General features: G+C 39.5%; 1 protein-coding gene across 1 annotated transcript in view; it reads right to left on the bottom strand.

Annotated features, from left to right (window-relative positions):
- RET (ret proto-oncogene) overlaps positions 1 to 11,658 on the bottom strand; it is a gene marked incomplete at its 5' end in the record, with an annotated part of 36,925 nt that extends 25,267 nt beyond the window's left edge. Inside the window, 7 exons of the mRNA XM_009074904.1 lie at positions 648 to 773; positions 1,909 to 2,167; positions 6,373 to 6,572; positions 7,035 to 7,236; positions 8,905 to 9,146; positions 9,609 to 9,902; positions 11,473 to 11,658. Of these exons, the coding sequence (XP_009073152.1) occupies positions 648 to 773; positions 1,909 to 2,167; positions 6,373 to 6,572; positions 7,035 to 7,236; positions 8,905 to 9,146; positions 9,609 to 9,902; positions 11,473 to 11,658 (1,509 nt within the window). The remainder of the gene's footprint in view (positions 1 to 647; positions 774 to 1,908; positions 2,168 to 6,372; positions 6,573 to 7,034; positions 7,237 to 8,904; positions 9,147 to 9,608; positions 9,903 to 11,472) is intronic.
- Between the last annotated feature and the right edge of the window lie 3 nt (positions 11,659 to 11,661).

Raw genomic sequence — 11,661 nt, forward strand, 5'->3', positions numbered from 1 at the left:
AGCCCTTTGGGCATGTCTCTTGCAGTGAGTATTGCTTGTAAAAGAGCTGGCTGATCTTTTTGAGACTGAAGAGTGGCTTTCAAAACTGAGCATGTCGCTACACAATTTCACACACCCTTGAATACGAGGGTTACAAGTGGCTGTAGAGAATTTGTGATCCTTACACAGTTTGAACAGATAAAGCATTGACACAGAAGCATTGTTCTGGAAGAGTCAAGAGTGCTGTTGCCTGTCAGATCTGTGCTACAGACCACAAAAAACAGACACTGCTTCAGTGCTTGCTATCTGTTTGCTGGAGTGTCCTACTCAGGGACTCAGTGGTATGTTCTAAACTCAGTTCACGGTCACAGAGATTATCTTGCAAGCTGTAGGTCACCTGTTCCAGTTACACTGCCACAAGCTCAATTAACCACCTGGTGTTTTAAGTATTGTGTTAAACATCACCAGGGACAAGATCAAGAATAACCATTCCAACTTAACCTCGTTTTCCTTCCTAGTGCATGTTTCATATGGGTATTGTGATTAATATTTTTAGGCCCAGCTTCTGTGTAGTTTACTGTACCATATATAAATCAGTTTATATCTATGGAAGTCAAATGCACAATTGCAACAAAATAAACATTTGATTTCACCCAACAGAAATATACCTTTTCCACTCCCCTGTCTCCACTGACATCTTCCTGTTAGAACTCCCAGGCCACCACACTCTTCACATTCAGCACGGTGCTTACTTATAGCACAAGAGTCAGGGCAGTCCTCTTCTTTTTTTAAAACTGTTGGAAAAAGTGTTTGCTGTCAGTTCAGGATAAGAGAGATGAACACACAAGCAAATCAGCTCAAATCAGGAAAACTCTGCTCTTACGGATAGATAGGAAGTTAAAGAAGATGAAGAAAGTAGCAAAAGACTGAACACTGACTGACCCAACTATCAGTTAAGTTAGATGACCATTAAAGAAAACTCCAGGTGTTTCTTTTCTGTGAAATAAAAGATAAATGACAAGATGATAATGGCATGGTTATCTTTGCTTGACAGCACACTGACACTGCCTAGAACTGTGGAAATGTGCCAACATACTGGTAACAGAAAAATGGAGACCACAAGTACTTACAGCTTCATACAGAACTTTTAATTAAGGGAAAATACTTAGTTCCTGAGCTAATGCACTAGTAGCCCCAAGAGCACCAGCTAGAAATGTGTGATTTCAGACAATACGAGGCTTTTGCAAAAAGAGAAGTCCACTGCAGGTTTCTGTTTCTTCTTCTTCAACCCATTTGCTCTTGGCCTAGGAGTTCTGACATGATAGAAGGGAATGGAGGCAATTACCAGGTAGAATTGTAAGATTTTGCATGAAGTGCAATATAGTTTGCAGAGAAATGAGTATGTTTCCAGTTAAATCCTCCTCTTCCGTGGCTGTTACAGAATGCTTCTAACATTCTGCCCTTATGAAAATAAGTAAAATTAAGTCAGTGAAATTGCTACATAAATGTTAAGAATTTTATTTTTAAAAGAATTTGGAGAGAGAAGGGGAGAAAAATTATTGAATAAATACACTTAGGCCAGAGGTTTCTTCTTTCACACACACATACATATTATGTACACACACACACTTTCTCCATAGAAATATGTGACATAAAATATAAAGGTCACACAGACACACACCAAAGATTCTAAATCAAATGTTATCATGAACACTATGAACAGCATATGCACTGCCTTTCTGCACATTAATTCTTCAAACACAGGAAGTGCTGAACCAAAACTAAAAATGCAAACTCTGTGATCAGTATCTTGTAGCTCAGACTCATTTTCATTGTTAATGGCACTGGTTTATAGACCACCCTACTAATGCCTTACTTTATAGCAGTAACACTCGTAAACAAGCAAATAGATTTGACTCAGGTACTTACGAGTTCCTTCCAATACAACAGTGAGGAGGGTTTTGGTGTGTTTCCTGCTCTGCTTGTCTGTAGCTTGAATAGTGTATTGTATTTCCTTGCATTCAGGTCTGTGTAGCACAGAGGAATCATTCACATAGAGGCTTCCATATTTGCCTTCTCGGCCTTGAAGTATGCCAACAGGATAGCAGCTCGCATTGGGGGACAGTAACTTGTAGGTGATGTTTACACCACGGAATTTCATACAGTTTTCAATGCAGATTTTTCCTATCTAGACTCAAACACCAACAAAAAAATCACAGACAACAGAAACAAGACTATACATAAAATATATTTTGTGCTTCTCAAAAATATCTGGAACAAAATTGAACATATTACACCTTGCAGAATTCAGTGTATATCTTGGGTTTACTGATTTGGTATTTTACTTCAAATGCAGTATGCAAATGCTCTAAGTGTGATTTATTCTCAGTAAAAGTGAGAGATAAAGCACTACTGTTGTCTTCAGGCTAGCAGTGGAAATACAAAGAGCCTTGACCCAAAGACTCAGTGGTATTTGGTGCCTACTGGTGATGGTCAGCAGTGAGAACAAGACTCTGATTTGTGAAAGCCTGAGTTCAGTCCCTGCTCTGTCCCAGGTTGACCAGTGAAAAAACACTTTGGTCATCTTCGAGAAAGCAAAGAGCTCAGTGTGAACAAAGCTCAGACTCTTCTCAAATAAGGTAGAAATTCCTATTACATAATTGCTATAATATTACAGTCAAAAACTTTCCGGCCAGCAGAGTTCTCTGAAAGCCTTAAAAGGAAAAAGAACCTCATTGTTTCCCATTTGCAAATTTAAAACGTTTCTAAAAAAGAAAATATGTTGGTTTGCCATATTTAAACTTTCTGCCTGCCAGAATATCTACACTAGAACACTCCTCAGTCTGAAACACATCATCTGAGAGGCACAGGAATGTAAAACCCCATCTCCTGTCCAGCTCCTATAGAAACTGATCCAAAGCTCACTTTGGTTTTTCCATTTACAAGAGAGAGATTCGAATCAGGCCCAGAGGCATTGGCTTTCTTTGCAGAGAAAACCACAATGTGAAGGGTGGGGTGTTATTGAAGGGAACTTGGTGATGAATTCTTTTCAAATGCTGCAGTTAAGAAATGTTTTCAAGTGAAAGCGTATCTATACATCTTGGTTTCAGCATTCTCAGCAAAGTATTTTAAAAAAAATAAAAAGCTATTTTGTACTAAGACCTCTTCTGATGAACTTGGACTATCCGAAGTCAGAGAGGAAGCTTTTGCAGTCCTAGAAGCACACTTTGTTGTAAGATGGTCCCACTTCATCTAAATTATTCCCATTAATATCACTGATGGGTCATTTGGCACCATTTTTGTTGGGATCTTTTGGTGGCAGGATAACATAGAAAGACTATTAAAGCAATCAGAAGCTAGGCCATTTCTTTCTAGCTGTCTCCCTTCCACAGCATGTTGGGACTGGCAGGAAGAAAAAGAAGACAAGATTTCCACTGTTCACAAACCCTGTCTAGACACAAAGTCTCGACATGTCCCTTCCAGAACCAGAATGCAGCTTTGGTGCTGCATTGCAACTGGCAGCAGTTTGCAACTGCTTAAATGGGGTTCCTTTGAGGCAGTAGGAGAACACAAGGATGTTCCATGGCACTAACCTTTATAAAAACTCTATTAAACTGTCATTTCTGCCTACTCTGTCATAACTGTTGTTTCCACGCACCTTTTTGATCAACAGAAATTTCCTTCAAAGACGATGGAGAAGACCCCATAAATTCAGGGTCCTTAGAAGACCACATAGGCCAGTTTTGATTTCTCTGTATGATCTGAGGAGAAGCTAAAAAGGTGCCCCTCAAGAAATTTCTACTAGAAAGGCAGGCTTGCTCTCTTCTGCTGAATTCCACTAGGGAAAGCCCAACCTTGTAATTCTGCTCTGCTCCACAGGTTCTGTCAGCTCAGCTCTCAGGCACAGCAGAGCACAGCCCCGAGGAAAAAAAGGTAAAAGCAGTGACTTCCTCTTTCTTATGAGGAGGGTGAAAAATCACATAATCAGGGTTATCAGGGTGAAGGGTAATCAGGATTAACATCAACTTACAGGGAAGGAACATACAAAGGTCCATTTTGCAAGACTTCAATAGTTAACACAGAAATACCATTATCAGAAATAGGAACAGAAAAATCCACCTTTTGAGCTCCAGAGTTTAATAAAGTCTGGATAATGATAATGCTCTTCTTCACTGAATTCCATGGACATTCAAACACATAACCTCTCTAAAAACCTCAGCCAATGTTATTCTTCATTTGTCTCAGTAAATGTCAATGGAGCTTTAAGTCCTTTGATAAGTTAAATGCCACTGGGCAAGCCTGTACCATCAGGCCATACTTCTGTTATTCAATTCATTTAGCTGCTCAAATAGACAAATGGCATCAGCCCAGCAGTTAATAATTTCTTCACGCTTCTGCGTTTTCCTTAGGGCAAGAGACAGTTCAGCCTTCATATTGATTTGGCCCAGTACTTTTCCTGACTGCTCTGGCACATCACAGTTAATTATGCAGCCAACTTTAATAATATGAAGTGCTGGGCACTAAGCTGCTTACACTGACTTGTGCTCCAACCTGAGCACACTGTAAATGTAAACCCAGTCCTGGAAGCAAAAAGAGGATACTTTAACTGATTGAGAACACCGTATCTAGAGCCAGGATGAGTTTTGCACTTTGCTGGTCAAGAATCAGAACAAAGTATCTGCGTGAATTTGTGTTCAGGAAGCACAAAGAGAAAGATCTCTTCCCAGAGAGTTGGAGTTCTTGCCAGAAACAGTTTTCCCTGCTACTACTGCCACCCAGTGAAACTGCACAATTAATGGGAAGAGTCACTATTTCCAGAAGTCTGAAAATTTCTTTTAAAATATTTGACTCTCATGACAACATGCAAAACAAGCAGCTTTAAAAGTCAACTACTTTTTTTTTCCTGAGTTTTGCACTCTGCCACTAAAAGGCCACACACTCTCAGATTTCAAAACTACCGTGTTCAAGCAATCTAGGGTATGCACAGATAAACATGGTTGAACAAAGTTAATGTGGAACTCATTCATTCATAATACAATTGTATGCATACACCTATATATAAAAACACACACAGAGAAAAAAGAAATTAAATTAATACATACCTAACAGGTAAGTTTCCATACTTCTTATAATTATAGTCATGTTGTGATATAGGTACAGTTGGGACCTATTTCTAGATGCTAAGAGCTAGACTATGAGTATCTTACACACCTAGGATATTATTTCTCTTAGGAGGAAACCCACTGGTTTCACCCTGTCCCCAGGCAACAGCAGACAGTAAAGCTTTCACAATCTGGTGTTACAAACACATCAAACCTAACATCAAAAATGATCTGCACAAAAAGCACAGAATATCATCTGAAAAGTTGAAGACACAAGTCATCACAAAACATTATAAAGAAGTAGCTTTTATAGGGAGCCTGCTATGTGAGCACACCGAGTATCTTTCTCTTATTTAGGATATTTAGTACAGACTACTGACAAAATGTCCCTTGGGGAGCAGTAGCATTTTTATTGGACATGTACAGCCAGTTCTGTACTCTGAAGAGCTCTGAAGCTGCAGTGCATTTCATCAGATTAAATATAAGAACATGCAATATATTCTAACTTCCCTTTTTCTTTCTTTTTCCAATTAGCCAGAGGCTTAAAGATTAATAATACTTAATTCTTTCTTTAAAAAGTCTTCTAATGAATTAATTTCTTTGCAATTGGGATAATCATATTTTAGTCTCAGTCCTCCTCTCTACCACAATAGTTTCCAGTAGCTCTCCCAAAAAGACTCATCACTGATGTTTTTAATATTCACTTTCATAATATTAATTACATTGAATTGGTTCCTTATTAATGTACATGTTCCATAGGAATTACACTGTAAGTTTCACCTGATTAATGTCAACCTGTTAGAAAATGTTTCTGGAAGGCATTATTAATGGCAATAGTGGTGATTAAGCTAAAATGAGGGTTAAATTAGGAAACATTAATTACTAACTAGCCATTATCTACAGAAAAGCCATTAATATCCTGGAATATGTAGAGTTCAGACTCCAGTAGCTGGACAAATTTCTTTTTTTGCCCTTGATATTGTTTCAGTTATTTATGCCTAAGCCACTCATGGTTGCAAGTCCTCCCTCCTGTCTGTAACACATGTTATTTCTCTCTATTGGTAATTCCATGTGTGGCCTCTCCACTGTTCCTAGGTGAGGGGAGAGCAAGTGTCCTGTCTACCTGCTTCCCACTGCATCCAGCAACAGTCACACTGATACCACAATTTCCACTGATTCTTACTTAAAACAGTTAAAGCCAACGAAGGCTTTAATGCATCTCACCCAAGTGATCCATCTACTAAGCTTTGTCTCTATCAGAAAATGAATGTATAATTAACACAGTTCTTACTTGTGCAAAGCGTTCAGCATTTCTGTTCACTGTGAACTGGTAAGTCATGTTTGAAAACTGAATGTTGACAGGGAGGATGGAGACATTAAAATGAAGCATCACTGATCTTTCTGGGCCATGAAATTCTGTGTCGTTTACCAAAACATCCAACTGAAAGTAACGATGCTCTGTGACTGAAATGCTTTTATTCAGTACCAGTTCTGTAAAGGAAAAGATTAGTCTATTACCAACCACATTATCTCTCTCTATATATGTTTTGATACTGCAATCCCTACAAAAATATACTTATCAAGACTAAGTCTACATATCAAAGCTATTCCTAACAGGAAACAGGTGAATTAGATGTGAAAATATGCTCTTACGGAGTTATGCTCTGAGCCATTCAAGATGTTAGAGGCCCTGTTCCCTTCTACCTACCATGCTGAGCACCCTACAATCAACACTTCTTATCAGTTTATACAACATAATCCCACACATTCCCTATCCCAGAGATACACAAACTCCATTTTTTCAGTACACATTTAAAACTCAGCATTTGCTTAACTCGAAATTTCTCACCTTTCTTTGGCTCAGTATTTACAAAATGCTTGGAAAAGTTCAAGAGCTTATTGGCAAATTACTAACAAGCAACTTCTCCTTTATTTGAAGGAAGAGACTCTTACTGTACTCATGTCGAGTTCCCCTCACTTGGCTGCCATTTGGGCTGAAGTGGATTTCATCAAAGATGTGCTCTACACGAAATGTTTCACTTATCCAGGGATCATCAGTAATGATGGTTCCTGTGTATTTCTTTCGGCTGCTTTCAAGTGGATAAATGGGTGTTGTGTCTGCATCATACACAGTCAGTGTTGCAAGAACAGTTCCCTAGAAGGAAACAATAAATGGCACTGCTGAATGACCTGACACTTTCTTATTCTGATATGTATTTGGGAGATTTACGTATTGGTCAGATAAAACAACTTTCACTGAAATCTACTTTAAAATTAATTTTAAGATTCGGGTTACCACTATTTCATACCTATTTGGCTACGAGTTGGAAACTCCAAAGAAGATGCTAGTGAAAAAGAACTTGTTATACATAATCATTTGAGTTATATAATCATTGAATACAGTGCAAAACTTCTGAAGTAGGAAATGAGTGCACATGCACAGCTCTTGAAATTTTTCTTTTTTAAAAATCAGTTATTCTACAATACTACTTTAAAAAAATGGCAGGTAAGCAATATGAACACTTAAAAGACATGAAGTACATTCAGATAGGTCAAACTCATTACCCAAATGACAGAATTGGCCTGGGTTCTCTATTTTGTTTTGACTGCTGTTCTTTACCTGGACACTGAAGTCAGAAGGCCTTTAAGACTTTTATTAGCAATTCAGTTCTTTCAAGTTCAGTTAGTTACTAGGAAAGACGGGAAAGTTTCCAAACAATTCCTTTTCTTTTTTTTTCCTTCCTGCAAAATGCCACTGAAATTCACTACATTCTGAACACTTCACAGGCATGTAATTTCAAAGACAGCATTTTACTTTATAAAACAGTTTTATGAGGCCTTCACTTTTAGTCATCCAAAGCTAAATGAGATGCTCAGATCTCAAAATTTTCAAAAATAAAAAGGAATCACTTTATGCTCAGGCAAATGTGATGCTCACAGATGTCGTGTCAAGCCTTATTCTAGTCAGGAGATGGCAGCAAACTCCCCAAATCTGTCTTTCCCCTTCTGACACAAATATGAGCAAAACGTACTTCGAAGGGAAAATTGACTACCAAAACAGAAGTTTTCCCATGAAAAACACATCACATATGCCCCTAAGGAAAGGCCTTCTCTATACCACTGACTTACAAAAGGTTGTTCCTATGGATAGCCAAAGAGCCCACCTGTATCCTTCTCTACTGAACCAAGGGCTGTACATGTGCAAGGGGCAGTAAAGACACCCAGGGGTTCAGACCTCTTGAAAGATCACCTTGGTGTGGTAAGGGAAAAGTGGGAATGCACCACTAAAACAAGATCCTGGAGCTCTCCCTTAACAGCCTGGCCCTGGAAACTTTGTAGGTGCAATATTTGTCTGCGGAAGTGAACCATTACTTCTACAGCATCCAAATAAATGTTCTGAATGTAGTTCTGCCATATTATACAGATTTGTATATATGGGACGGATACACACTTGCTCTAACACAACTCAATCTTAAGCACCTGGGGTAAGCAATCCTGTCACAAACAGAGCAGAGCTCAGTATGGAGAAAGACAGTGACCCTGACCACAGACTCTACAACTGTCCATCCTGACCTTGGAGACTGTACAAATCTCTTTACGTGATTTAATTAATAACCCGAAGTCTTCTTGCTTTGGGGTCTGAATAAGATCTAACTTGGAGCAGAGAAATCCTACAAACAGCATTTTACCATCACAGGTCCATAGAGTACAGTGTGGTGATGGGGCTGTTGCCAAGAACCACAGCAAAACACAGTGTTTCCCAGAAATCATGCCTCCCACCACTGTGCTCCTACTTCAGGGACTAGGTAAAGGAGAACATTACCTCTTTCCTGTTGAACTCCACGACAGCATCTGCAGTATCAGTGCCATTGGGAAGGAAGGGAGGAGAGTCATCTTCATCTAACACATTGACCAGGAAGGGCACCTCAACCTGCATTTCCCTGAATCCCTCTCTCACAGTGCACTTGGCAATCAGCTCATAGCGCTCCCTCTCCTCTCGATCCAGGCGCTGTGTGACACGCACACCGGTGGTGTCCTCGTTGTATCGGAAGGGCATACCTTCAGCTGCAAAACAGCCACGAGGATAAACAGGAACAATCACTTGCCAGTACAGGGCTCTGATTTTGCAACCCAGTAAATGCATTTGGATATCAGGACTGCACTATAAAAGACAGCCTCAGAAGGAAACAGAAGGAACTTGTGTGGTTTTATTAGGGTAGACAGAAAACATGGAATAGATGGGAAGATCCTACAGCCTAGAAGCAACACAACTTAAAGCTCAGGATATTCCCAGTCTGCTCTTAGCAGACACAAACATCTAAAACTAATCTTTTCTTTAGGGAAGGGGATAGTCTCCTTCCCATCCCCTATGTATATCTCAAAGGCAAAATATTCAGGCTCAGTTTCACATCTGCAATGGAACTTCCTGGATGGAATCAAACTAGAACATCTACTACAAAAGAGATCTTAACAGTGCAGCTGTTTGCATCTATCGCTGGTATGTGAACTGCTCAGTTCCAGTTTTACCTGCCAGCAGTTTGTAGGAAATGCTGAGATTCTGACACAGATGATGAACTGAGGGTAACTGGAGCTGATGAAATGTGCCGGGTGGTTTATTCTCCTTGATGTGAAAGGAGAGATCCATTTCTGTGAAGCAAAGCTGCCTTGCTGTCAGGGAACTGCAAGCTGGTGCAGTAGCATTGTTCAAAGAGAGGAAAACCGTGGTGCGCGTAGCAGAGTCACATTCCTTCTCTTGGAAAGGGTGGGATGAAAGGAAGACATACAGCATCACCTTTGATAATGACATCCAGTTTCCTACAGCTTCAGAGGGAAAAAAAAAACACCAGAAGAAATATTTTGCAGAAGACAAGCCAGCATCTCTTTTCCTCTAGCCCGTTATTCCACAAATGACCATTTAGTTTTATTATGTGATAAAACAATTCTTCAATACACAATATGCTGGTGGGAAGACCTTAAACCTTAATAATCCCAATAATCAAAAAACTGTAGGGGTTAGCATCAATTCTACATTATAGAACCCCACAAACAATATCAGCCTTCTGTCTGTAAGACATTGACATAAAACAATAGGGCTGTTTTTTAAAGGGACCAGAGCAGAGTGGGGTGGCAGCAGGAAAAGGAGTGCATGAAATGGCAACAGATACTCAGGACAGATCCATAACTACTATTATTTCAGTCACAGCATTTTGACAGTTTATTCCAGTTGAGGTTATGGGATAAATTGTTGAGGCTTAGAAGACAGATTGCAGCGTAACTTTGAAAAATAAAGAGCTGGTCAAAAGAAAATAGAAGTTAAAATCAACCTGTGGCATCTACTAATACAACCTCAAGCCTTACTTTGATAACCTTGGTTTGACTACAGACAGCACAGTAATATCTCTGTAACAGATATAAGTGTGAAAAGATGCTCTATGTCACTTTGATCCGTTATGAACAAAACAAGGCTCTCAAGTTCTGGATAGCTGCTCCTTCTTTGTTCAGTTACAAGTAGCTCTCTGTTATTCATGAACACCGAGTACCAAAAATGCAGTGAAAAATGGATATATCAAACATTCAGCACGTAAAAAATAAAGCAGTAAGTGTCTGAATTTGAAAATTTCAACATCAACACACCTAAGTCAGTGGGTAGTGCAGATCTATCGCTCTTACAAACTGATGACAGTTACTACACACTCTCACCAGCAGCAAAATTTCTGCAACTGATCACAGCAGTATGCCAGTAACTCCTCACCCATTTCCTCCTTCACCACCTAATGGTACCTAACTTCCTCATACACCAAAATCACCAAAACTGATTTACTGTTAGAGTATAAAAGAATGGAAAAACCTGAGATAATTAATTTCTGTAGTTCAACAGTAAGCTTCTCTAACAAAGCCAAACCTCAAGAGAGGGAGAGAGGTCCAATTAACCATTTCTTCTAAGAGCTCTTCAGTGCTAGATGCAAATGTACTTTGTGAATCCATGTTAGCAGAATTCAAGGAGTTTGAACCACTCTAACGGCATTGGTCTGGGCACTAAGCACTAGAATAGGCCTTAATTGCATCAGTAGATGAACAAACTGCAAATCTCACTGTAAAGCCGTGACTTATACAGCCGTGAAATGCAGGAAAAAATATTACAAGTAATGCAACTTCCCCACCCTACTAGAGTCCCCAGTGTGAGCAACTGCATCTGTCCCAGGTCAGCATTTGCTTTGGCATATTGCTCCTTGCTGTGGGTTTCACTGGCTCCTATTCCTCATTTTAAAAGGGCACATGTATTTTTCCCAAATTTGATGTTCACCTTCTGATGGACAGATTCCATCATCTGAATTTATTTTCCTTTAAGAACAGATACCTCAACACAAAAAGCTAGTCTTCTCATACTTACACAGCATGTTAAAGTCTTCTCTATCCAGGCTTTTGCTGAGGTAGAGAAGACCTGTTTTTTCTCTGATTTGAAACCAGTGATTTTCATGGGATCTTGCTCGAGAAATTATGAGATTCTGGCACAGATGAAAGTGGGCCGATTCCTCAGGTGAATCCTTCAAGGCATGGATGCGCAGGAGTGGCGTTCCTG

The sequence above is a fragment of the Acanthisitta chloris genome, unplaced genomic scaffold, assembly GCF_000695815.1.
Source record: "Acanthisitta chloris isolate BGI_N310 unplaced genomic scaffold, ASM69581v1 scaffold14345, whole genome shotgun sequence".
Lineage (NCBI taxonomy): Eukaryota > Metazoa > Chordata > Aves > Passeriformes > Acanthisittidae > Acanthisitta > Acanthisitta chloris.